Raw genomic sequence first — 27,889 nt, 5'->3', positions numbered from 1 at the left:
AGCGCTTATAGCATCTAGTTTGAGAGATACTTCATCGTTCAGATCCTTGGAATAAAAGTCCCGTTCTTCTTCGATCAGCTCATTCTCTTCATCCAGATCTCCTGAAAAAATAAATCATAGTTGGAAGTTGAAATCCAAGCAATGATCTTAAAGACACTCAACATATCTGCTTTCAAAAAATTTCAGAATCACAGGAAAGAGTTAAAAGGTCAAAGCTCGAATTTAAAGCATGAAAACAAAAAAATCGAATTGGATCTAAGGAAAAGAATACTCCCTAGTCCAGAAGGCCGAACAAAAACGACGCAAGATATGTTCGGTATGTTCGGTTTTCAACGTAAGAAATCCGCGGTATGTTTTGTCTGGAACGTTACTATCTGGCATTTAAAGTGTCCACATGGATGCTCAATTGCATATTTTGCTGTTTTCTAAGCTATCGTTTGTTTTTGAACTTCGCAGGACAGACTGTAAAAAAGAACTTGATTAAAAAGTATAAAGTTGTAACGCTATCGAACGCTTCAAATCTGAAAACTCACATTTAAACATTCAAAGATCAGCGTTTTGTTGTTCATTTGCATGTCGGGAGTTTTTTTTAAAAAAAAATCAGGATCTTTTCCTTCGTGCCCCCAGTACGTTATGTCCAGTACATTATGCACACACCCCCCCCTCCAGTTATAAAACACGTGGCAGCATTACATAGTAAATCATTATGTAAAAATATGGCACGTGCGTCTGGGGGGGGGGGGGCACAAACGGAAAAGATCAAAAAATCACCTCTCATTTCGTTAAGAAGGTCTGCCAAGATGTTTGCGATGGATGTGCCATTTTTGAGACTTCTCGGCCCAGTACTTGGTCATGTTGTCCACAATTGCACTCTCTATCATTAGCTGCATGTTCATGAACTCTGTCTCAAGTTCTTGAGGGTCACCAATGAGAATTTGTTTCACGCGTGAGTCCTAAAATATTCAGTGACGTTACACGTTCTCATCGAAGGCCTTCAAGAAAGATTGAACGCTCAAAACGGATTTTTCGAAAATAAAAGCATTTTTGACCGGTATTATAAAGCGGGGTTTTAAAAAATCAAAGTAAAATGTGGTTTGCAAAAGTGGAGGATCTTTTTTGTTCATACCCCCTTCCCCGCCCAACTTATTGGGTGCGTATTATTTAGAAGGTACAATATTATGACAAAATATGTATTGTGATTTTGCGTAAGGATAGTTTGACAAAGCGTAAATTGAAAAACTATTTATCGTTGAAAATTTAACAGGAAAAGTGAAAGCTTGAGGAGATTATAGGAGATACCAGATCTTCTCCGTTTGTGCCCCCAGTACGTTATGCCTCCCCCAGTTGCAGAGCACGTGTTATTACATAGTAAATCATTATCTAAAAAATATGGCACGTGCTTCTTGGGGGGGGGGGGGTGCAAATAGTATGCGCCCACTAAGATGGGGGGGAGCACAAACGGAAAAGATCCGAGATACCTGTAAGTCGAAGAGATGAAGACGCTTTGGTATATTATTAGTACAGTAGATTTTCAGGTTTAGAATAAATTCTGGTTCAAATCACAACTGCTCCGTTTTCACTCTTTCGCTGAGGTCTTGATTTCTTCTAAGGCGAACCCAAATTAATTGGACCGAAGTTTCAACTTTTTCGCTTTTTCCAGCCTCCCCCCCCCCCCCCCCCCCCCCACCCCACCATCACCGCCCACCACAACCAACAGAACACTTGAACAAAATTTTCGATTGCCCGTTTTTACTGTTTTATCACCTTGAGTAAAGTCAACTATTTTCTTGCTATCGCTCTCACTCATTATGTCTATCCATTAAAATTTATATTGAGGGTCGTAAATTACAGGGAACCAAGAAATAAATCCTTGTGACTGAAGATATGACAAAAACTCATACCTTGGGAAGATTCAAATCTTGCAAGGTGTCTTCAACGGGTTCTCTAGTTGTTGTAGACTGATTAGCAGCGACACTTTTGCAGGTAGACATCTCAGACATTTTGATTCTTACAAACTAAAACACACCATTTTATATCTGTATATTGAACCCGTGTTGAGGACAACGACGAAAAAACGACAATCTTAGTGTAAGAAATCGTCGTTTTGTCGTCGTTTCCTTCGTTTTCATTAGTTTCCGTCGTTTAAGTCGTAGGAACAAAGAGGATTGGCTTCAGCTGTACTTAACACAGGAAAAATGTTCCAAAACCAATTTGATAAACAATTTTTAAGGGAAAAAATAATTAGCTAAAGCAAGCAACTCTATTTTCCCCCGGTGAAAAGAAAATTTTTGAAGATTCCTTTCAAGGAGCGATTCACTTATAAAAGGTTTTCAAACCACAAAATGCTGGCAGATTGCCAAAAGATAACAACAATAGCTTCGCAGACCATCAGTCTCAAATTATCAATGAAAAAATTAGACATAGAAAACAAAGAAAGAACAACTTTTCTACTACTTGTGACGTCTTTAATTAATTACGAATCATTAACTGTAAAGCAGCCCTCAACTAACTTTCAATTGGATTTCGATACCTTCAATTACCGCAACTCTTATGAACAAAGTCGAAAAAGTTCATATTAGGAAGAAGAGAAATTATTTTGCAAGCACAGTACTCAAAAGTTTGAAGTGAGCAAGACGTCATATGGTGAATGAAAATCTTGACAATGAAACATTTATATCAAGACAAGACGTAAATTTAAACAAAATGACGTAATTACCAATATATTCAGTATAACAGCAGCTTTTGAAAAACAATGAGGCATACAATGTCGCTCATGCAATTTTTTTTATAAAATCGGAAAAAAACTAAATTATTTCAAGAAACCTCGAAAAAATTTTCTCAACTACTAGTGGTTCCAAAATTATCAAAATAAAAAAAAAGTGTTTATCAAGCGTTCAGAATACCAAAGGATAAACCTCCCAACCATACATTATAAACAAGCGGAAAGACTGATAATTTTTGATGTAACGAAAATGAACTTGAACAAAAATTGCAATCAAAAAGTTTCCAAAAAACTTTGCATGAAAGCCAAAAACAGCTACCTATTTTTTTGGAATTATTGTATGAAACGTTCTATTGAACAGTAGAAGGTAGATAAAATCCGTTATTGAAACCAATAGGGAAATAAGTGAAAAAATTAGCAACAATTGAACGCAAACTCACTAAAACTGCGAAAGAACAAATGCTTTCAAAATCAAGAAAAAGGTTAGCTACAAGCTGTAACTACTAAACTGTATGCTATCAGGCTTCAAACGATAATTGATGAAACCTGTCTTTTTATAAGAAGACGGCACAAAAATCGAGTTGAACTCCAACGTTAATTGTTTTGAAAACAATTTGTCAAAAACAAAAATTCTCTGCTAATAGCATTTCAATTAAAAACAGAAAACGTCAAAATTTTATTTGAAACAATATTTATTTTTATTCACGAGTTCTCACCAGTGGGACTTTTCATTAATGCTGCTAAGTCCTTGACAAACACAAAGAACAACAACTGCTGGCAATATGTAGGATGCTTTGTGTACTTTTATAAACTATTACTTGCCCAATGAAGGATTCAAACAAATGAAAAAATTCACAATTAAAACACACATTTTACCGTTGAAGAATTGAAGAGGAAAAAGAACAAAGAACGAAAAAATCAGATCTCAGTGTATTGTTCTCGAAAACCCAAAAACTCATTCAAGAATTTTTTTTGAAAAACTCCAAGCCTTAAAACCAGCTGTTGCTTTTTTGTTCTTTTTTGTATATTGTGAATTTTTAACTCATCATTGCAACTTGATTTTGATCACTTCACTTTGAGCTCAAATATGTGGAGCAGATCTGAAAAACAGAGAGCTCGCTAGTAGCCAAAAAAAATTCTGTAAGTATTAAAAAGACAAGAGAAGTCCAATAGCTAGATATTGCAGCTGATAAAATGACTGCGGATTAAGCAAACAATGTTAATTTTGGTGAATTATAAGTGTTCTGATAGTAAAAGGCTTCAAGGTTTTTGCATGTTCCCGGAAAATATATCGGTCGTTCAAAATTGACTAAACAAAGAAAATCCAGGGTAGCATAAAGGTCCAAACTCAAAAAAAATTTGAAGTTTGGAACTATTATCCCATCATACAGTGGAATCTGATCGGTAAATAAGTTCTTAAAAATCTTATCCCACGATGAAAAAGTTCTTGCGATATTTTTTTCCTTTTGTGTAAAATGAAGAAAACACCAAAATGATTCTACAAAGTTACTTTCACATCCAACAAATCAAAGCATACGATTATTACTTTGTCTAACAAAAATTCGTGCTAATTTCTAACTATCCAATAAATCAGTTGACCCATACAAAAACCTAACTATCTAATTGCTTACCTGTCAAATATATGAAAAACGCTCAATTCATTTGTCAGTTGAGCAGTTAGACAGTTCAGTTACTGTATGGGTCACTTGAGTTATCAGATAGGTAGAATTTTGGACGGTATTCTATTAAAGTTGGATAGTTGAGAATTTGGACCAATTTTTTTAATTAGTCAGAGCTATGTAAGTGTAAAAATAAACAAGCAACATGATGATACTTTTCGAGAAATTTAATATGAACAGCAAAGTACTGGTTTTCTGAGTTAACATAAATACTCAATAACAGATAAAATTGATTGGAATCGGAAACTAACGTCAGGAATTCTTTTCGGTTAATCAGATTACGCTACTAACTGCTTTTTGATTTCTTATTAAAGACTGGAATCAAGTTATCGGACTCGAGACGATCCAATAATCACTCGATACAGAAAACTACAATATTGTTGTGCATATTAAACACCTCGAAAAGTATCAACGTGTTGCTCATTTATTTTTACACTTACCTAGCTCTGAGTAGTTTAAAAATTTAATACAGTGAAAAGAACTTTAATTCTAATTTGCATATATCAAACCGAATTGATAATTATTCCATTTTTCAACCAAAAAAGTTGTCGCAATATTCATACTCTTTGATGTGTGAATTGAGAAACTGTTATGTAACAATAGTTGCAAAAATATCTTGAATTATAAAAACATAGCAGGACAAGTCCTGAAGTTTAATTCAAAGAATTTTCATTGACTAAAAAGAAAACTAGACCTAGAAAGGACTATGAGTGAATTGGGAAATCCATTTCTAAGAAAATCAGATTAAAAAATGGATTGCAGGACATAGCAGGACAAGTCCTGAAATACAATTCAAAGAAATTGATGAAAAGCTTACAAGTACTCTACCTGACCAGCAGATCAATTGAACAATGCCAGTTAAAAAACAAACAAAATCTTCTCAAAAATTTGAGAAACTAAAACAATCAAACGAACTACACAAAAGTAAACTTATTGCTTAAACTATTAAAACTTTTACCCCTAAGGCAAAATTTGATCCCTTTAATTAAACCTATTTCAAAAAAATGTCCAAAACCAATTTTTGTTTTTCAAATCAGCCCAATATTATATCTGCAACACATGAAAAAAATTAATTGCTCCTTGAAGATCGATTAAGTCGAAAATGACCGAAAAAATAAAAAAAAATGAAATCATTTGCAAATTTTAATGAAATGTTGCTCAAAATGGTGATATCAATATCTTCAGAATCATTTCTGTGTCTCTAGAGGCTATCCGGTAACCCAATTCCAATCCTTAAAAAATTCTTTGGCTCAAAGACCGATAGGCAACAATTTTTAAAAAAAATTTCAAATTTCAAAAAAATGGAAATTCTTCTTTTAAAATGTCGAAAACCATTTACTTGCCCCCTGACAACTATTTAAAAACATACTATCAAACCTTGGATGAGGCTACCTGACCACTGAGGTTAAAAAACTGAATAAAAGACAAATGTTCTGAAAAAAACATGAAAAAAATTGCAATTTTTATCGAAAAATATCTAAAGTTCGAAAAGCTAAATTGTTGAAAAGTTGAAAACAAATCCTTTAACACTAAAAACCATGCAGTAACTTTCATCAGATGATGGATAAGGCTTTCTGGCACTTGAGCATGGACTAATATCAAAAATTGACAAAACTTTAGAAAACCTTGAAAAAAATTGCAGATTTTATCGAAAAACGCTTAAAATCGAGACATTAAAATGTTGAAAACTAATCCATTGTTTCTAGAAACTATGCAATGCCCTATTATCAAACAATAAAGGAGATTCCCCGGCCCCTGAAGCTGGAAAAACTCAAAAAATGGCCACAATTTTCATAAAAAACTTGAAAAAAATTGCAAGAATTAGATCATTTTGCGTGTTTATGTCTGTAGTACCAAAACAAATAGCTCATATTTGGTCAAAACAATTAATTTTGTCTCGCAAAAGGCCTTCATCAACTTTGAAAAAAAACTTCAACCTAAGACAAATCAAACAAAAAACCCAAAAAAACACAAAACAATATGAAATATTTGCAGCATTCTGATCCCAAAAACTCCTAAAAATGAACTTTTAACCTTAAATTAAGGCCATCCCAGCAGCTGCACCACTCTAAGCACTTGAACGACTACTAAAGCCCACTTTGGGCCTCTAACGAAACGTAATGCCCAATGAGCTTTACATGTTTGTCCCGTTTCGAAAGATCAAAGTCCTTGAAAAATGTGTGAACACATCTTAAAAAAACACAGCGCCCCACTACAATTCAAATTCTTTGTATTGTAAAAAATATTTTCTGAGATTCAGTCCCTATGCGAGAAATCGTCGGTTTTTAAACATAAGGATTTGCCTGGTATTGTCGTTTTTTTCCTGGCAAAAACGACGAAAGTTCGTACGTTTTTTTTGTCGGCATCATTGTTTTTGTTCGGTATTTAACATAAGAAAGATTCGGTATTGTCGTTTTCAACGTTGACTAATTTGGATACTAGGCACGCATAATATCGTCGATTTTTAGAGCAATTTGATGATGATGTAGTAATGCCCAAATAAAGCTACCCAAACTCCGAACAAAACGAATAAATAAAAACAAACCCTGTCCTTGACGCAAAAGAACGTGAAGGCTCCGAAGCAGTCGGTCACGCGCACACAAACGACAATGTTCCAATTTTTGTTCTTGTTTCCGAAGGAGATTTTCTCGTTATAAGGATTCTCTGGGCCGCTGTAGAGAGCCGTTTGCTGCACCTCGTAGGGATCCAACGTCATCAATTCTTGTTCCAAAGGAACGTCAAGCATGTTGGGCCCTGAGATCTCTGCAAACATTCATCTCTTAAATTCAAATTTTCATTATACCACGTAAATATCTCCTGATTGCAATCTGGCCATATTTAGCGGGAGAAGAAAAATTTCAATTGAGTGAAAAAATAAGCGCGTTCAATTACAGAACCGTTTTGAATCTGGAGCTGCAAGTTGTTTTAACTAACTCAGTTAAAGACCTCGTCTTATGCGCCGAGCAAACATATGTTGATGGATCAAGCCAAGATGTTTCTCGGGTCCGAGTAATGACTTTTCGATTCAGATGTCTTGATTAGGAACAAATGTTGAACATATGCTTTCTGAGTCGCCACAGATTTTCATGATTCATGTGATTTTCTCTGTAAATATTTAGTTTTTGAATTGATGATTTTAGGGATCTTTTCCGTTTGTGCCCCCCCAGCTTAGCACCCCCCAGACGCACTTGCCATACTTTTACATATTAATTTACTATGTAATGACACGTGCTCTGTAATTGGAGGGAGCATTACGTACTTGGGGGGGGGGGGGGGGGGGGCAAACGGAAAAGATCCAATTTTAGAAATATTTTTTTTTGTAAAAAACAGTCTCACGTATAATCTTGTAGGACTTGATACAATTGTCATCTGGATCGGTCCAGTTGTCAAATGAGAATCGCCAGAACATGTAGTTTTCTAGACAGTTGCCATACTGCATGACAGGAGCGTGTTCCATTCGCAGGTTGCCGCCCGTTGGAGGTAAGTTGAGAATAATAGCCATACCAGCCATTCCTAAACTCAAACAATTTTATCTCTTGAAAATCAACAACCAACAATCCCCCCAATACATTTTGAACAACCTAGCCAGTTGTTTTTCTAACTTGGACTGACGTCTCTCGACGTTTTATCCGTGTTTTTCTTGGCATAATTTGTAACTTTTATTCATTATAGGCCTGTTGTTTTTTTTTACAATTTTTCTTCTGAAAGTGAAGAAGGAACTTCTTTTTTGTCAAAAAATCTCTCCGCTACGCCTCAAAAACAGCCATTCTCGACAACGTTTTGCTGCTTTTTCTGATCAACAGCTAAGTGCAGGTAGAAAAATGATCCTCCTGTAAAAAGAAGCACCTTTTCAAATCGTAAAAAACAGTCCAATGCAATTCAATTTTCCTATAACATAGATATTTGCGGTATTTTTAAGTCAATCAAAACTTTAAAAAAAGATACTCGAAACAACAAAAACTTTGCTAAAAATTAACTAAAAAGAACAAAATGAGAAGCAAAAACATTGGTGCTGCTTCAATTTCAACTGATTGTCCTTATTTCGTGCAAATATCTTCATGAAAAAAGTCACCAAAACAATTCTTCGTTTTCAAATAAATTCAAGTTAAAAAACAGAAATTTTGCTCAGACAAAAATCAAACAAAAACAACGACACTTTCAAACATTTTTCAATTTAATCCAGAAAAAAAACTTGAAAACAAAAAGTTTTTTTAAAAAAAACAGTTTTAAACAATTGCTTGGATTATTATGCGTCATAAAATTCAATCCAGAAAAATGATAACCTCTGTTTTTTCTTGAGATATTGACTGACATAGCAACAGATATTGCACTAAATTCTAGTGATAGCAACGGAGTTTTTCTGTTCTCATATTTTTTTATGATTTCAAGTACCACTCCATTATTTTACGCTAAAATGGTAAGCATAAGCGAAATTTCGACTGATGAAAATTAACAGAACCGGGAACAATTGATAATAAACTTTATTTCTCCCCCGGGACAATTTATCTTTACCTGATTATCCAATTGCCTTGAGACGGGCAATTTCAATTTCAAGATTTTTTTAAACACAATGATTTGCAGCATTTGCTGCATTAGCTTGAAAATGGGTGCTTCAAAGAATTTACTTTACACTCAAAAGTATTGAGTTTCTGAAAAAAAATGAACAATGAAAAACTATTTTACAGCTCAATAACTTTTAAAATCCAATATGATATCCAACTATTTCGAATTTTTAAAAAGAAACCAACAAAAAAGTTTAGAGAGTTGCTGCCGCCAAACGAGAGATAAAAAACCCTCATATTTCAATTTAGTCAAACAAAACTTTTAAAGAAGAGCCAGCTGTATGTTCATGGTTTCGTGATGTGATACATATGTGAAAAAAAAACAAACATATTTTTGTTCTTCGTAAAATTTTACGCTGTGGCATCAAGATGTTTACTTAAACTAATAGCATCAATTAATGTTCGATCGATCAGTTTTGATTCCAATTTCTGAATAAATTTTTGGAAATTCTGAATTGTACAGCAAAATCGCAAATTTTCTGTTTCAATTCCACAGAAAAATAAAATTTTAGAAACCATTAACCTTGAAAAACGAAATTAAAAACTTACTTTACACTTTGACTAAATTTCATTGATGATTTAATAGTGACAAAAGATGCCGGCTATTTAAATTTTGGTGAGCAAACATGTCAAACATTTCATCTTGAATTATCTGAAAACGAATTAACTGGGTTACAAAATTACCAAGATTTTTAAATACCTAGTGGTTAATCACAGCTACAGAATTAGTGCATTTTCGTTTTGAAAATGTTGTTGAAACTTGCATTGGGCTCTAATATTTTCAGCATGAATGATAAAAATTTTTGCACAAGTTTCTCAGATAATTTCAAATATATGATGATGAAATTCATTGCATCTTTTGAAAAACGTCAACAAAACAGAATTCAAATTTTTTGAGTATTTGAGAAATGATACGTTTTAATACAGGAATTATACAAAACAGAAACCAAAGGCCGATGTTGTTTTTTCTGACACAAATATGTTTGAAATTACGCTTAAAAACTGTTTAGGGTTTTTTTGGCTTTAGTTTTTTCTTGTGTAGTGTCTGTGTAATACTATTAAGACTTTTAAGCATATCATAGATTATGTATATGAAATAAAAAGATTAAGTTCTGCATATATCATCAGTCTTCCTCAGTTTCTATTGAATCAGGTAGTGATGAGGGTACTAATTTTGAGTTTTTGTGTTTCATTGACTGCAAAAGAAAAGTGCAGTATCAAATAGGAGCTTTCTGACAGGTATATTTGGGTGATCTCAGAAACTTTTTCATTCTCTATCAAGTGAACTTTGAGGAAGTGCAAGCGTTATCTTTTGTTTATTTTTCTCTTTGAAAGTTTTGAAAGCATGTCATTGTAAAAGACAGTCTGTTTACTTTGTTACAAAACGAAAGATAAACAACACTAAAAACTGAGCTCAAAACTTGACGTAAAAGTTTTCAAGTCTTGGCGAACTTGGCAAAACTTATGATTTGATTCAAGATGTGCCAAGCCTGAAAAGTGACATGATCAGATCCCTGATACAACACTGATTCAAGACTTCACTGCAATTTCACTGATTAAGAGTACAGATTAAGAGTTGGCGTTCAGTTTGGACAAACTTCCAAATTTTTGTATGATTTAAAACCTGAGACTTCTAGAAAATATAAAGTTTATAGAACTTTCCAGTTACAATATTTCATTCCTTAATGGGATTTTGGATCTATTTTGTTTTGCCCCCCTCCCCCCCCCCCCCCCGTTTAGTAGGCTCATATTTTTTTAAGCCCTCCAGAAGCACGTGCTATTTGCTATTTTCTACATAGAAGCGTGCTACATAACAACATATAATATGTAACTGGGGGGGGGGGCGTAAAAAGACGGGGGGGGGGGGGAGAGAAACAGAGTAGATCCGGGATTTCTCATATTATCCTTTACAGATCTTTAATTGGTCCTTTGCATAAAATCTTCTGAACAAATTGAACAGATTTGGACTGGGAGGTGTGTAATGGTGATCCTGGATAGAGTCGCTGCAAATAAAATTTATTTGAAATTAATTTTTTCCGCATAACATGCTGTGTGTTATCAACGGAAAGATTAGCAAAGTTCTGAAGATAATAATAATAAAACAAACGGCATTTGGAATATTTTTTGAAAATTTTTAGTCTAAATGATTCTTACCACAAGTGCTGGTTAGACTTTTTTCATCTGCCATACACACAGTAAGTCCCAAATAGCAGTCAGTGACGCCTGCACGTGTTTGTTCATACAACAGAGCAGTCGGAACTCCAATGTTTTCTAAAACAGATCAATTAGCTGCCCCCCACCATTTTCTCACTGGAAGTGGTCCAGTGGACACACCTCATGATTTAGAAAGCTATAAAAAATACAAGCCCTTATTGAGTATAAAATTTCTAGCCGTAAAATTTTTCTGAAAGGACAATAAAGACCGTGGGTGAAATGTTTGAACTGAAAATACTGAGAGGCAAGTGAAGAACTTGATACATGGTTGAAGTAAAGGGTTTACTTTTTGTCACCCCTGTTGGTATAACCCCACATATCACCCCCCCCCCCAATGGTCCGTGATGGTAGTTATTATGATTCTAAAAAAATTACGCATTCTGGCAACTAAGTGTTACTTTTATTAAGCGCGCAATTGTCTTTTTTTCGATTTTTTTTTGTAATTTGACGATTTTTTTCGTAATTTGCTTTGTTTTCTTTTTGAGTTGAAGTTTCATTACTTAAGCAATTGATTGTCCACACTCAGCTTTTTGCTTTTTGCTTGGCTGTGGTAATAATATATCAATTTTTGCCAAAATTTGTTGCAATTTGCATATAAATTTTGATGTTTAATTAACATAAAAATTGAACTTACGCAATTTATTGTCCACGCGCAGTTTCGTGTTCGGCTGCAGCGTTTCGTTATTGGTGAGCGTGATGTAATCATAATTCACAACATCAGCAAAGTCAATCGGAGGAGTGACGTCATTTCTGAGACATCGAAAACTCCACTCGAAGGTTACTTCTTCGCAATTTGTAGTGCCGATACAGTCACTCAATGCACGGAAGGTTCCAATAGGGTTTATCTTTTGGGCTGATCTCTGATCTGGGGTGATGTCTGGTTCTGCTTGCGTTCCATTTCCAGTTCTGCATCAAATTAATATTAATAAGAAGCAAGATTTTTCAAGAAATGTAAGAAATGCATTCAGCATGGATAGCTTTTTTTGCGGATAATCCTGCCGAAAAAAATGAATTCAAGGGAAAAAATTGCAAAAAAAATTCAGAGGATAAAACAGTATCAGTAATGTACCGGGGTATGCAGCCATGTTGCAGGCACCCTTTGAAAAAGAATCAAAAAGCTCTAATAATTTAAAGAACGGCAAAGTTCTATAGCTCCAATTTACGAAAATTGGATCCAAAAAAGAATAAATGGTATCCTATCAAATTTCATTGAATGGTATCCTATCAAATTTCATTGAATGGTATCCTATCAAATTTCATTGAATGGTATCCTATCAAATTTCATTGTGGCTATGTTAAGAATATAAAAATTGAAGAACATTTTTGAATATCTGTTGCTTTTTTATGTTTTTTTTTCTTCGATAATATATGAGCTGATATTTCACGTACATGATTTTGAACATTGGCACTTGAGTTTCAAAGACATTGATCGTTATGATGGCTCTTCCTGTTCTGTTGTAAGGGTCCAAAGTCTTCCTGAATGTAGCCATAATCTCACAAGTCATACCTGCTCAAAATTTACATTTTTTTTAAAAAAAAGAACACTTTATTAACCATAACAGTCATAACAAGTAACAGAGAGTTTGACAATTTTTATAATACTGTCTGGAATGTGGTTATTTATTTTAGTACATAAGTGTACTTAAATTAAATTAAATTAATTTTAAATCTATCATCCTTGTTGATATGAATTGCGGCAATTTACGGGGGGGGGGGGTTGTGCCACCACAGAAAGGATAGACCTTCGTAACACAGAAAACATTTAGCTATAAAAATTATTTATTAATTTCGGGGGAGAGGGGGGGGGGTGAGGTTGCGACCACGGATAGGATGGACCTTCGTAACACAAAAAGTATTTAGCTTTAAAATTTATTTATTACTTTCGGGGGGAGGGGGAGGTTGCGACCACGGACAGGATAGATCTTGTAGAATTTGTGAAATCCTACTTTTCTCGCAAAATGTCGCAATAAAAATGGATACAACTTGAAATTCAAAAATTGGTCCGCAACAAGTTATTAGCATGTATATTGGCTTGCATTTAAACACCATTTGGTGAACCGAGTGTTAGTGGGACAAACCAATGTGGATCTAAAAGTTGAGTAGGTAAAAGAATTTTTTTTCTCAGTGGTTTTTTTTTATAAAAGCTAGTTATCATCCGGTATTTACCTCAGCATGCTGAAACTTGATAGGGAGTTAGTGCATACCTTGAGGCAAGTTCCGCTGTTGTCACTTCTAGGGAATTTGTTTTAGAGATACCATGGGGAGAACTTTAGACTTCCAAATAAGGCTTAGATTCTTGAGTTCATAGTTTGAGCGATTGATTAATTGGTATCGTCATAAGTCTGATACTCCTATTGTTCTAGTTTGAATAGCTTGAATAGAAGTCAGAAATGTATAAAGAAGGCGTTCAGGTCATTCAATTGTTCTTTTGATCTCATAACGAACTTTACGTAAGTGAGGACCATTTAATGTCCATAGCAGCGGTTTGAACAAAGTTGTTGTTCACGCGTTGCAATACGTCGATTAGTTGCTAAGAGGGAGCAAACCAACATGGTTGCTGTTGTGGCAGCAGAGCTATAGAAGGCTCCGAATAACTCTGACATCGTAGAGGAGTACAACTTGAGTAACAAAATCAGAGAGAGGGAATAGCTGTTGTCAAGTGAAGTTGGTCTTTCTTAATAGAAGAAAGACTTTCGTAAAGAATATCGAGAGCCCAGAACGAGAGATTTGTGAGGCTGATATCCGAGCAGACAGCTTTACTTATTCAGTTTGATTTAGAGAGTTTGGGATCTTGTGATAAATTCCAATATAGTAATTTGAATTATTTTCTGTTGCTTAAAACCCAATTGATTTATTCTTGAATCTATTGATTTATTCTATCAAATTATATCATTTTATCGTAGAACAACCGAGTTGATTCCGAGCCGGAGACAGAGCAAGCCGGGGACACCGTGAATAAACTTTGAAGAAAACCTTTCCACCAAAATAAACCTTTCAAGTTAGGATTTCGGGTGGTAGTGTCTCCCCGACTATTAACCTAGTCTAAATACGAAATTCTACAATGGCGCTCCTGGGTGGGCCAGTTATTCTCAGGTACACTTACAATCAGTTGAGCAAGGAGAGTAATCCGAGCTCCGTTCAAGACGAAGAAGTCCTGAGTTCATAAGTAAGCAATGAACGAAAACGAAAGACAGCTTTTTGCGCAGGCTGTGGTCGTGGCTCAAAACCAGTTGTCGGTCAACAACAGAGCTGGCTGGCCCAAAAAGTTCCCGTCGGCGTTGTTTCGCGATTGGTTTTCATGGAAAGCCCACTTTTCATACCTCATGGACAAACATGGTTGGACGGATGAGCAGGCTCGAAGCACAATACCTACCCTTCTTGTTGGTTGGGCAATGCAGGAGTTTAATGCCATGCCCCGACACTATCGAGTTCAGGAGCAAGACCAACCCACTCCCACTCTGGCAAGAATGATGACCTACTTGGACCCGAGGATATCACCCTACAGGAATCCGAGGACAGGGAGAACAGATTTCAAGAACTTGGCCCAGGGTGAGAAAGAGGAGATTGGAGAGTTCTCCAGACGGGTGAGGTCGCCTGGGGAAATTGCCAATGCCACCATGAATGCAGCTACGAGAGATAACATGAACCGAGAGCAGTTCATCGATGGGCTGTTTGATCTAGAGATACAGGAATTGCTTCTTCGGGAGGACCCCAACACGTTCAATGATGCCGTTGATAGGGCCCTTGACATCGATGCAATCAGTCGAGGATCTAGAATGAGGCAGCGCAGGCAGTTGGCGACCACCAGGTACCTTCAACAGTCAGACCAATTTGTGGAGAGACGTCATGTTCAAGCTGTGAGTGGACAAATGGAGCCCGACATGATAAAGGTAGAAATGGACGAGATGAAGAAACAAGTAAAGAATCAGGCGGACATGATTAAAGGGATGTCCGAAATGATGACTAAGTTTGTCATCTCAGTAATCCCCGGACCAGGAAAAGAAACAACAGGAGATCAGGGCGGAAACCCGCGCCGATTGTTCAATCCGTACCCAGAAACCAGCCGCTACGGCCAGAACTTTGCCAGCACCGATAAGAAGCAGTCTGGGACCTCAAAACAAGGGGTCCGCTGCTACAATTGCTCTAAGATGGGACACTACGCACGAGAATGCAACGAATCGAAACAGAAACATTTAAACTAAGACGGGCCGGGAGTCTCCAGGGATTTAGGAAAGAAGGTTTCATCCCGGCCGAAAACAAACAAGATAACCGTGACATTTTAAACGATATAGAAGCAGTCAACAAACTACCGGAACCACGGTTTCTCAAACCTAAAGTTGCAGTGAAGGGGGAATCAGACAAACGAACTGGAAGTATTACAGTTACGGGGGAGGTAAATGGGACTCCAATAGAGATTTTGGTGGACACAGGAGCTTCAACCAATATGATAAGATCTTCCACATTTGACCAATTTAAAGAACCGCCAAAACTGATGCGGTACCGTGGACTCCTGGAGGCAGTTGATGGTTGGTATATAAACGTTACAGGATCAGCAGCAGTTCATCTCAAAATGGGTGGCATTGATGACGAGTGTGAAGTTCTTATAATTGACGGACTCAAAACGGAAATGATTCTCGGACTCAGGGATCTTCAAAAACATAACTGTGTAATCGATTTGCAGACCAACCAGTTGTGGACAGCATCAGTGGAGTCAGCTATTATACCGCTGAACAGCGGAAAATTGTGGGGAACTTCGTAGAATGGTAACACGAAGCCGACACATGAAGCCGAAACGAAAGAAGCGGTCCATCAGATCCTGAAAAAAGTTGGCAAGGAAGACCAAGTAGAGGTTATGATGGCCTCTGGGAGTATCTACGATGAGGATGGCGAGAAGGACGACAACTTAGGACCCAACAGAGAAGAGGAAGAGGAGACCTTAGCTGAAGGGGTGACTAGAAGCCAACAAAACTTATGTCTAAATTCAGGGGATGAGTTCAAAATGCAAGCTGGTGAGGATATTGTTCCTCTAAATTCACCTGAACAGGAAGCCGAGCAAATTTTGAAGAAATGTGCCCCGGAAGCACGAGGAGATCACTGGATTGCACTGCGGGACCAGAGGCCATCTAATACAGAGACGTGTTTGCCTTGGATGATTCCGAGCTGGGATCTACCGACGTGGTCGAGCATCGGATTGAAACAGATAGCAGTAAGCCTATCAAGGTACCGCCACACCGAGTCTCACCAGCTAGGATACCAATCATCCAGGAAGAAATTAGAAAAATGTTAGAGAGAGGAGTGATACAGCCATCAAGAAGTCCGTATAGTGCGCCAATTGTACTACAGAAAAAGAAAGACGGGAGCAGGAGGTTCTGTGTGGATTATAGGAAACTGAATGATGTCACTGTGAAGGATGCCTATCCGATGCCTAACCAAGCCCAAGTGTTTGACGCTCTGAGAGGAAACACATTTTTCTCTTCTGTGGATATAGCAAGTGAATATTGGCAAGTTCCTGTAGCCGCCGAACATAGATATAAGACCGCTTTTGTGACCCCAGACGGAGGTCTGTATGAGTATGTCCGAATGCCATTTGGCCTGTACAATGCGCCCGCAACCTTCCAACGACTTATGAACGAGCTATTTCAGCAGAGTCTCCACCAAACTAATCTCATCTTTTTGGACGATGTCCTCACCTATAGCAAGACGGCAGAGGATCACTTGAAGCATCTCGAAGAAGTGTTCGTGACGTTACGTAATGCAAATCTAAAATTGAAGCCGAAGAAGTGTCAGTGTCAGCTTTTCCAGAGACAAGTGGTTTACCTAGGTCACGTCATCGGAGTAGATGGAACGTCCCCCGACCCCGAGAAGACGTCAAAAGTTAAGGAATGGCCCGTTCCTAAGACAGTGAGAGATGTCCGGTCCTTTATTGGATTTGCTAGCTATCGAAGATACATCAATAACTTTGCAAGCATCGCCATACCCTTGCATGATTTGACTAAGAAGAGTGCACGATTTGAGTGGACCCCAGCACAGCAAGCATCTTTTGACCGGTTGAGATTAGAGCTGGTGACTGCCCCCGTTCTCCAGTACCCAGACTATTTGGGCTCATTCATTGTAGACACTGATGCCAGTAATGTTAACATTGGGGCCGTACTTTCCAACGAAATCAATGGAGTGGATCGACCCCTGGCGTTTTCGTCACGAGTGTTAAGCAGGACAGAGATGATGTACTCGACCGCTAAAAGAGAGGTTTTGGCGGTAATACAGGCCCTGAAGTGGTACCGACCATATCTGTTGGGCGTTCCATTTGTCCTAAGAACTGACCACGCCAGCTTGCGTTGGATGTTTCGACAGGATGCGTATGGGATGACTTTCCGGATGATTCAAAAGCTTCAGGAATTTGACTTCATGTTTGTGCACAGAGCAGGCAATCAACATGGCAATGCTGACGGTTTATTAAGACGCACGTCAGAAGAACCAGACTGGGCTCCCGGAGAGAGAGAAGAATTGACTGGTAATTGTCCTGAGCCTGTTTCCCTAGAAGTGGCTTTGGCAAGAACCCGAGAATCCTGTGGAATGATCCGAGAAGAAGTGGGAAGAGGCGCCGACTCGGAGGAAGATGCACTGGATGGACAAGCAATAATTTGGAGTAGAGAGACGCTTGATGTAGAGAAAATGCAGCAGGAGGACGAAGCTATTAGCAGAGTTTTCATGTGGCTCCACTATAATCCGGGAGGAGATCTTGAGAGTTTTGGTTCCAACTTAGTGACGCGAGAAGAAGCAGTGCAGCATGGGCCCGAAGTATTGGCATATTGGTCTAGGTGGAACGAACTCACCGTGAGGAAAGGCATCCTCTACCGGCGATGGTATTGCTTGGACGGAAAATCCCCAAATAATTCAAATCGTTTATCCAGCAGTGGGCCAGAAGGAAATTCTGGATCAGTTGCACGCATCCCCAGTCAGTGGGGGGCACTTTGCTGTAGAGAAGACGTTAAGGAGAATCCGCCAACGTTTCTGGTGGCCACACATGAGACAAGATTTTGAAAAGAAGCTCGCTTGGTGTCTACCGTGTGCAGCTTGGACTACAGCTGGGAGAAGGAGGATTGGAGGACTTGTGCCATTTAAAGTTGGGATACGATTCCACATTGTTGCAGCAGATATCTTGGGTCCAGTCACGATGGCCAACGAAACGCGAGCCAAGCACATATTGGTCATGACAGATTTCTTCACGAAGTATGTGGTCAGTGTCCCATTGAATGGTACTGAAGCACTTGATGCAGCAAAAGAGATTGTGGAAAGTTGGATTTTGCGATTTGGTGTACCCGACGTTCTCCACACGGATCAGGGAAAGAACTTTGGGAGTGAGCTCATGCTGGAGGTCTGCAGGCTGTTGAAAATTGATAAAACCAGGACCTCACCATATCACCCTCAAGGCAACGGGCAAGTTGAGAGGCACAACCGGGTGATTGCCGACGTCATCTCGAAGTTTTGTGCGGACAACCCGCGAACATGGGATAAAATGTTACCCTACTTAAGTTTTATTTACAACACAACAATTCACAGGACAATACAAGCAACTCCCTACAGTCTTGTGTATGGACAGGAGTGCCAGTACCCCATAGACTTATTCTATACAAAGCCCCACGACGAAGAACTTACAGGAGACAGCTTTGCGGAGGATCTGTCACGTTTATTCAGCGAGGCTCATGCATCCGCTAGGGAATCTCTAGGAATAAACCAGAGGAGGCAGAAGGATCAATACCACAAGAAAGTCTATGGGAAACCATATGAAAAGCAGGACAAAGTGTGGGTTTACTCAAAGCATAAAGCAAAATCTCGGAAGTTCATCCTGCCGTGGGAGGGTCCTTATGTAGTTTTAGAACGAACATCGGAGGTTAATTACAAAGTAGCGAAACCAAGTCAAATGGGAAAATGGAGGTTATTACACTACAATATGCTCAAACCGTATTTGGAGGAAGGCGATGCTTGGAGCCCAAAGGAAAAGAAAAGGACTACGGCTCTCAGGTCCGAAGGGTTTCTGGAACATCCAGGCGTAGATCAAGACGATTGGGAAGAAGAGGGATTCGACTTACGCCCAACAGAGCAGAATGCCAGGATGCGACGCCTTGTACAGAGAAGGGGACGAAATGAACGGGTTGATGACGACGTGCCGAACTTGGAGGAACTGTTTCAGGAACAGGTTGTAACGGAACCAGCCAGGGTACCGGAGGAAATTGCAACTGATGAGGGCAGGCTGGAAGCGCCAGTAACTGCTGACGATGCACGAGCAGAGCCACTTCTTTGTGAACCAGAGCAACCAGCCCAGGACCAGTCATCTGGTGTTCCTGAACCTAGGGAGGTAACAGTAGTCTCTCCAGATACGGGACCTGCAAGACGACCAAGACGAGGGATCCGCCCAGTCATTCGGCTGGGTATTGACGAATAACTAATAGAAATGGGAGAAGGCACTACCACCTACTAACAATTTAACGCAACACTTTTTAGTTATCGACCCCAACTAACGACAGGCTGTTTAGGATTCATTCAACTGGACAATGTCGACTTTCAACCTCATTCTGATTTCAATTGCGGTGATGGGATCGATGGAAGCAAGAAAGCCGGACGGTATCTCTTTCAACCATACGGCCATACGGCAGGAGCGGCTTTCACCACGGAGACGCCAGTAATCATAGCTAGTGCCATGGAGTCGACTTGGGTCTCGATCCCTTTTCCTATTCTTCCGGCTATCAACAAGACCCACCTAGATTTTGCCTTTCAAGAATTTCAATTCAAGTTTGCGAAACGATGGAATGGTTACTACAAACAACGAATCTGTGGAAACAAGGAACTGACGCAGAGCTATATCAATGTCACTTACATAGCACTCAAAGGGATAGAATACGAAGTGGACGACATTGCTCGAGTGCTAGCAGAGATGAAGATACGGGCCGAAACGTTCATCAATGGTTCTTTACACACTCACAGTAGGGAGCGACGATGGGTGAAACCACTGTTGATTGGAGCCGCGGCCGCCATCGTTCTGGCTCCGGTCCTCAAGCAGGGATCCTGTCACTACTTCTCATTTTTTGGATTTTGTGGAGGAAGACAAGCAATTGACGAATTAGGACGGGAGGCAGAGTTTCTTGACAAAGCTGTCAGGACAATAACTTTGGAAACCGGGGAGCGGATTAATTTGCTTGGGCATTCACTTAACAAGACCCAGAACCAGTTGAAAATGGTTTCTCACGATGCGAACGCGAACTTCCAAATGATCCGGGATGCGATGAATCGGTTGTTGGAGGAAATCGACGGAGCTTTGGATGGCCAGCGGCTATACGCCAGTTCGAAACATCACGATGTCTACCAGGAGGCTTCACGATTTTCAACGGCCATGCTAAATTACTCGCGAGCTTGGAACGCACTGCATGAGGAACTTATTGCTTTCAAAATCGGGTTGCACAACTTTGGATACATTTTTGATGATGCGTTGTCTTCATTGACAAGGGGACTAATTCCAGCTACCCTAATTCCACCAGAAGTATTGCAGAAGGTTCTTGATGGTTTGAAACTGGACAGGATGCGAGAAGCCATACCTTGATCCGAGCTGATGACCTACTACGGATTTGAGCTAGTGGATTCTACGGTGATAACGACCACGGGAATTAATGTACTCGTGAATATCCCTCTTCATCACACTAGCGGATTGTACCATGTCTACCGAGCTGTGGCGTTACCCCAACCTATTAACGATGGAGTTACGGCAACCCAAATTTTGTTCCGAAGGTCTCACCTTCTAGTATCGGAGAGAAGAGTCCATTTCGCTGAAGTGTCAGAGGAGAAAATTATTTCGCACTGTGTAGGAACTAACCGTCTGAAGTTGTGTCTGAAACCAATCTCAATGTCCCGAACGAGTGAAGCCACTTGTCTATCCAGCTTGTTTTTCGACCTACCTGTCGCCGCCTTGAAGCTGTGCCCCAGGAGGTGGTTGTACTACCAGAGGAGCCAACAGCAGACTACTTAGACGATTCGACTTACTTGGTTACAGCCAGGTCTTCTGCCTACAAGTTCTTCAATTTTACTCATGGGTTGAAGCAGACTGGTTATCCAGTTCCTGGATGTTGGAGCTGTTTGCTCCGGCCACCTTGCGATGGACGATTTGAGAACCCCAGTCGAACTCTAATTCTGTAACCGGACCCCAGGACATGTCAGTACAGCAGTGGAATGGTGATCAATATCCAGCAACATCCTTTGCTGCGCACCCTATTTGCTACGCTAAGGAAAGTGGAATCCAAAAAGGTGGGAGCAGGGATCCCCAATGCTTTTCGTGATCAGGCTCATGGAGAAATGCTAGAGGTTCTAAGACTTAACCTGATCGAATTAACCGAAGAGACTGTGGACGACGAAAGTATGGAGCAGATCTCTCGTCCCTTTGCCGAAGGAATTATTAACCAGCACATGCCTTTCCATTGGAGTGCATATCATAGCCGACCAGACAATGTTGTGGTGTGGTTCTTATTAGCCATAGTCTTGTTCTTCATGGCATAACTTTTCTATCAATCTTGTATGAAGAACCCCGCCCCGCTGTATAAGAGACTTTTCCGACGACAAATGAACCGCTTTCCGTGGTCGAAGATACCCCGAGATGACAGTACTGACTTTTCATAGAGACCTGGCACCGGTCAACCTGGCTTTTCACCACCTGTTGGAGCTCCACCCAGCTTCAACTCGATCTTCGAACTGAATGAGGCGGCTATCTCGCCGGCGTCGATGTCGGAGACCCCAAGACGTGACACAAGCACGGGAATGGGTATGAGAGTGAAGAGAGTGTTGCTACCCCAGGAGACGTCTTTCTCACCTGGTGAACAATTGCGTGGTGGGGAGTTATGAGAAGTAACCGGTTTCTTGTACTAGTGGATAATTCTCAGACTTAAGCTTGCATACTTTGACCTTGATTACTCTGACTTCGACTTCTTATGTGGTAGGCCTTAATCACCCTTTCATTCTAGTGTTTAATCAGAGTATTACTTGCTACTTTGTATATAGATTAAAAGAATGGAAGCACCAGCCTAGAACAACCCCCCTCCCCCACCAATGCAGTAATTGATATCAATTGTTTTAAGGAGTATGCAGGGTAATTCCAATGGGTTTTTACAATCCCCCCTTCACTTCTAGGCGGAATGGGTATAAAACTCCGCTTCATTGTAAATACTTTTTTTATTTAGTGTTATTCGTATATACGAGATCTATATGATCTTATTTTAAAATCCCAAACTCTCGAAAACTGATCGATGGATAAAAGGAAGAAAAACTAAAATATTTTAAGTATATAAGATACGTAGGCATCGGTAAGGCCACAAGAGTAAAGGGAGAAGTATGTATGGAAAAGAGGGTTGAACTACAGGAGGGAGGCGAGCAAGGATTATTCCTTTCTGCGGTTGGGGAACACAACTCGTGGTCTCAGATCATCTAGTAAGCTTATGACATGCCACGAGCTATTCAACTGACCCGATTTAATTAGGCCTTCGATCAAGCTGAGAAATTCGTAAGTCTCGTATGTGCTAAACATTAAGCTATCGGTTGAGTGAGGGTCAATGACAATAGTAAACTCGTAATGATTTGCGGGACTTTCCTGAATTTGAATATTAGAAAATCCCTCCCCAACCAAAGTTTCTAACGCCGGAACGCAATAGTTGGTGTTGGTCATTTGTATTTGGTTTGCTGTGCTAAGATTTAAGGTGCTGTTTAAATTAGAGCTTTGGAACAATGAGATATTTATACAGTAGAAGTCAAAATAAGCACGCGTTGGTTGTACAAAGAAGTGATTTCTGTTCATTTTTTTTGTTGCTATTGAAAATTAACGAGCTCTATTCAGCTTTGAGTTGATTGTTCTGCAAGCAATCATTAAAGAATAATGAGATTCAAGAAGAATGAAACCAGTGTAAGTGACCGAGGAGAGGATAAACTGTGTAGAGAATGAGAAAATCACAAGTAGACAATTCATTTTGTTCTCTTTATCTTAACGCTAAGTTCAGTAACTTAGGCTTCAGAAAGATGAAGAGTGAACTTATAAAAGCCAACACCCGTTCGCGATGGATCTAACTATGTACCCGGTGATCCCCGAATACCACCTGGATAAATTCGAGGATGAGGAGAAATGGGTGTGGGATTCCTTTATGTTGGGACTGAGGTTACGAATCAAAATGATTCGCGTGTCCTTCCAATATCTGATAGTGGAGTTGAGGGAAGACGGTGGATTTATCCTTCTGAAGGAGGGGAGTGGCCCACGGCACGAGCTGAGGGGCTTCCTGTCGAAGGATTGGTCGGCCAATTCCGGTGGGAATGCAGAGGAGGGCGATAGAGATAGTTCCTTCCATCCAAGTGTTGGCTCAGAGAGCATCGATTCGCTGAGGCTGGGGTCTACCGACAGGCTTACCAGCTACTCCTCCTACTTCGAAGAGCTATCGACGGAGTCGGAGAGTGGAGGAATTTTTGAGCTAGAGACTATTTCCAGCGAAGATGACTGCGTTTTTGTCAGCTAAAGTTTCTCCATTGGTGGAAAGAGGCTGATTTGATCCTAAACTCTATAGTATATTACTATTAAAACCAAATTAAAGCGAATGGGACAGGGGGGTTAGGGTAGCATGAGTATAGTAATTAGTCTTTTCATAAGTTTAGCAATTATTCAGGAGAATAACAGTCTAGAAGGGAGGAGTGTAGAATTTGTGAAATCCTACGTTTCTCGCAAAATGTCGCAATAAAAATGGATACAACTTGAAATTCAAAAATCGGTCCGCAACAAGTTATTAGCATGTATATTGGCTTGCATTTAAACACCATTTGGTGAACCGAGTGTTAGTGGGACAAATCAATGTGGATCTAAAAGTTGAGTAGGTAAAAGAATTTTTTTTCTCAGTGGTTTTTTTTTATAAAAGCTAGTTATCATCCGGTATTTACCTCAGCATGCTGAAACTTGATAGGGAGTTAGTGCATACCTTGAGGCAAGTTCCGCTGTTGTCACTTCTAGGGAATTTGTTTTAGAGATACCATGGGGAGAACTTTAGACTTCCAAATAAGGCTTAGATTCTTGAGTTCATAGTTTGACCGATTGATTAATTGGTAGCGTCATAAGTCTGATACTCCTATTGTTCTAGTTTGAATAGCTTGAATAGAAGTCAGAAATGTATAAAGAAGGCGTTCAGGTCATTCAATTGTTCTTTTGATGTCATAACGAACTTTACGTAAGTGAGGACCATTTAATGTCCATAGCAGCGGTTTGAACAAAGTTGTTGTTCACGCGTTGCAATACGTCGATTAGTTGCTAAGAGGGAGCAAACCAACATGGTTGCTGTTGTGGCAGCAGAGCTATAGAAGGCTCCGAATAACTCTGACATCGTAGAGGAGTACAACTTGAGTAACAAAATCAGAGAGAGGGAATAGCTGTTGTCAAGTGAAGTTGGTCTTTCTTAATAGAAGAAAGACTTTCGTAAAGAATATCGAGAGCCCAGAACGAGAGATTTGTGAGGCTGATATCCGAGCAGACAGCTTTATACTTATTCAGTTTGATTTAGAGAGCTTGGGATCTTGTGATAAATTCCAATATAGTAATTTGAATTATTTTCTGTTGCTTAAAACCCAATTGATTTATTCTTGAATCTATTGATTTATTCTATCAAATTCTATCATTTTATCTTAGAGCAACCGAGTTGATTCCGAGCCGGAGACAGAGCAAGCCGGGGACACCGTGAGTAAACTTTGAAGAAAACCTTTCCACCAAAATAAACCTTTCAAGTTAGGATTTCGGGTGGTAGTGTCTCCCCGACTATTAACCTTGTCTAAATACGAAATTCTACAGATCTTCATAACAAAGAAAATATTTACCTTTAAAATTTATTTATTCATTTCTGCTCAGGGTCTGTTCAGCTCTGCCGGCGTTCTCTGAAAATGGCAGACGTATCATGCGTGCGCCAGAATCAGACACGGGCCAGACAAAAATCGGGCGTGGACCAAACAGACTTTGACAACGCTGTGCCAGGTTGAACATTCCCAAGGCCAGACCAAACAGACGCAAGCCAGACCCTGGGCTAGAACGAGCAGACCCAAGGCAAGACCGAACAGACCCTTGGCCAGATTGAACAGACTTCCCAGGTTGAGGTCGCGCTCGAAATCGCCTCTGATCAGACCGTCCCAGACAAGTGGGACCTCTGATCAGACCGTCCCAGACCGAAGTGACCTCTGATCAGACGAGAATGCGCTCGAAGATCATATTGCGCTCGAAGTGCGCTCGAAGCCGCCTCTGATCAGGCGAGTTCCAGACCGAAGTGACCCCTGATCAGACAAGTTCCAGACCATTGTCCAGACGAGTTCCAGACCATTGTCCAGACTAAAGTGCGTTCGAAATAGTCTGATCAGAGAATTATTTTAAACATGAACAAATCTCTCAATATCGTTATAATATATTCATTTCATATATCATTTTATCAATCTTATATTCAACTAAGAAAAAAGCAATCCTGAAAGTATTGTTAATGAAAGTAAATAGAAAAAAATGATCAAAAGAAATTACTGAGTATGCCATTTTTTTAAGCTTTTAACTGAAAAAAAATGAACTTAGACAGCTTTGCATAAAAACGTCTTGATCTACTTTAATTCAAAATCTTTTCTTGAGGAGACAGGCAGTTGTTATCAGCTGGACCCCTTGGTTTTGATCAAACCCATCAGATTTTCAGATGAAGTTCCGATCAGAATGCTGTTTTATTGTTGTCTCTTACCCGAGACAACAAAAGTCAGTAAGAAAACAAAAAAAAAACTGAAAAAAATGTCGCTTGAATTGGTCTCTGGTCAGACTAGTGTGCGCTCGAATCGGCCTCTGATCAGACTTGTGTGCGCTTGAAACTGCCTCTGATCAGACCGTCCCAGACCAAAGTGACCTCTGATCAGACCGTCCCAGAACAAAGTGGCCTCTGATCAGGCAAGTTCCAGACCATTGTCCAGACAAAAGTGCGCTCGAAGCCTTTTCCAGACCATGTAATTCGAGCGCACCGGGAACATGTGTGCGCTCGAAACTTGTCTGATCAGGGGTCACTTCGGTCTGGCCACCTCGACCTGGGTTTGGTTACCCCGGGCCAGACCGACTTAAACCCAAAAATCAACTTACATTATTTTTTTAACTTACAATTTTTTTAGCCGAAAGATCATCAAATCCGAGGACCACAGAGTATTTAGTAATCGAACTTCAGTGTTTGCTTAATCTTTTATCTTTACGTTGCTAGTTGCTAGAGATTGGCTGCATCTTACAAAAATTTTCATTTCAAGGCTCAAAAATATATTCTGCAGAGGATTGACCACAGTATTGAGCTGGACTGCTGGGCTCTGATCAGTCCAAATAGTTTGTTTGGACGCTGATCAGAGCTAACTTCCTTAAAATTACCTCTTCAAGAGGTTAACAGATGTTAACAGAGGTTTTTATTCGGGGTTGCATTAGAAAATAGATGTGGACCTGACCGAGCAGAGCAAAGTATGGGCAAAGGCCAGACTGAACAGACTGAAAATTGGATATGGGCCAGACCGAACAGGTCGAAATTAAGGTATGGGCCAGGCCGAAGAGACCAAATTGAGAAAAGGACCAGACCGAAGAGATCGAAAATAGGCAAGAACCAGGATGGTGCAACCCAGACTCCGTCCAGAATATTATATAGGGTCGCACCGGACCGATTCCCTGTCCATGACCAAAGTAGGTCTGGACCATACCTGTGCTGGGTCGCAGACATCACATTTGGTACATTTTAGTACGTCTAATTGTTGAGACGTCACCATATTTAAACATCAATTATAGATGGGAACACACAGTTCCAAGAAAACCATCTCACCAGCTCGTATCCCATCAAAGTTGCCGGGAATCAATCGCATCTCTCCTCCTTCCACTTTTTCGTCACTGATCCGGCCAGGACCATTTCCCTCCAAACCACCCAATGGGTTTGAATCTGGGTCCCTCAAAGGGAGGTGGGTCCGTTTCAACTCACCTGAACTGTCCGTGGGGTATTCTTCAGAACCACATCGAGCGAACCATGCAAAGTCGGTGAACACCTGTACAGGACCGAGAATTCACATGTTTGCCGTCTTGTTTAATGCATGAAGGGATCTTTTGCGTTTGCTCGAGCCCCCCCCCCCCCCCCAACTTAACGAGTGCCTAGCATGTGCAATCTTGGTGTTTGTTGCACATTAACACAGAGAACATTTTTGGAGAGGGGGAAAGGTAAAAAATGTACAAAATGTGGGGAATGGGTAGAAAAACCCGCATGAAAGTCCTCACATTAAATTCGTTAATTTAGCCCTCCCTTTAATTGACAATTTTTTATTCGTTCAAATTCAACAATATTTTATTTTACGTTCCTTTGGCACATTTTCTTGTAGGTTTTGGAGAGAAACATGACAATGGACATGGGCTGTTAGAGGTCAACGGAACATCTAACTAAAATTCCTAAAATTACGACAGTGTTGCTCAAAAAATTATCGCTATAATTTCAAGAAAGAGCTCACTCCCGTGTCCAAGTCGAAGTCCAGAGAGTACTTTCCAGGGTTCAAGATCAGCTCCTGATTAATTCCAATATCCACATTTGTAAGCGAGAAGTACATCTGACCGAGAAGCTTGTATGGCACTAGGAAAAAAGAGACAAATTTAGTTCAAAACTAATATCAAGTTTTCAATAATTTGAAAT

General features: G+C 39.7%; 1 protein-coding gene across 1 annotated transcript; it reads right to left on the bottom strand.

The window, feature by feature from the left end:
* LOC142355045 (uncharacterized) lies at positions 1-27,829 on the bottom strand (the record flags this gene model as incomplete). The annotated part of the gene is made up of 10 exons (XM_075407334.1): positions 1-101; positions 772-953; positions 1,902-2,015; positions 6,947-7,164; positions 7,738-7,914; positions 11,118-11,234; positions 11,812-12,083; positions 12,567-12,684; positions 27,041-27,257; positions 27,711-27,829. Coding segments are annotated over 9 exons (1,523 nt in total), but the record flags the coding sequence as incomplete, so codon positions are not given.
* Between the last annotated feature and the right edge of the window lie 60 nt (positions 27,830-27,889).

The sequence above is a fragment of the Convolutriloba macropyga genome, unplaced genomic scaffold (genome assembly GCF_964194025.1).
Source record: "Convolutriloba macropyga unplaced genomic scaffold, txConMacr16.3 SCAFFOLD_3248, whole genome shotgun sequence".
Taxonomy (NCBI): domain Eukaryota; kingdom Metazoa; phylum Xenacoelomorpha; order Acoela; family Convolutidae; genus Convolutriloba; species Convolutriloba macropyga.
The sequence above is the reverse complement of the archived record's forward strand: the minus strand, read 5'-3'. Positions and strand labels throughout refer to the sequence as shown.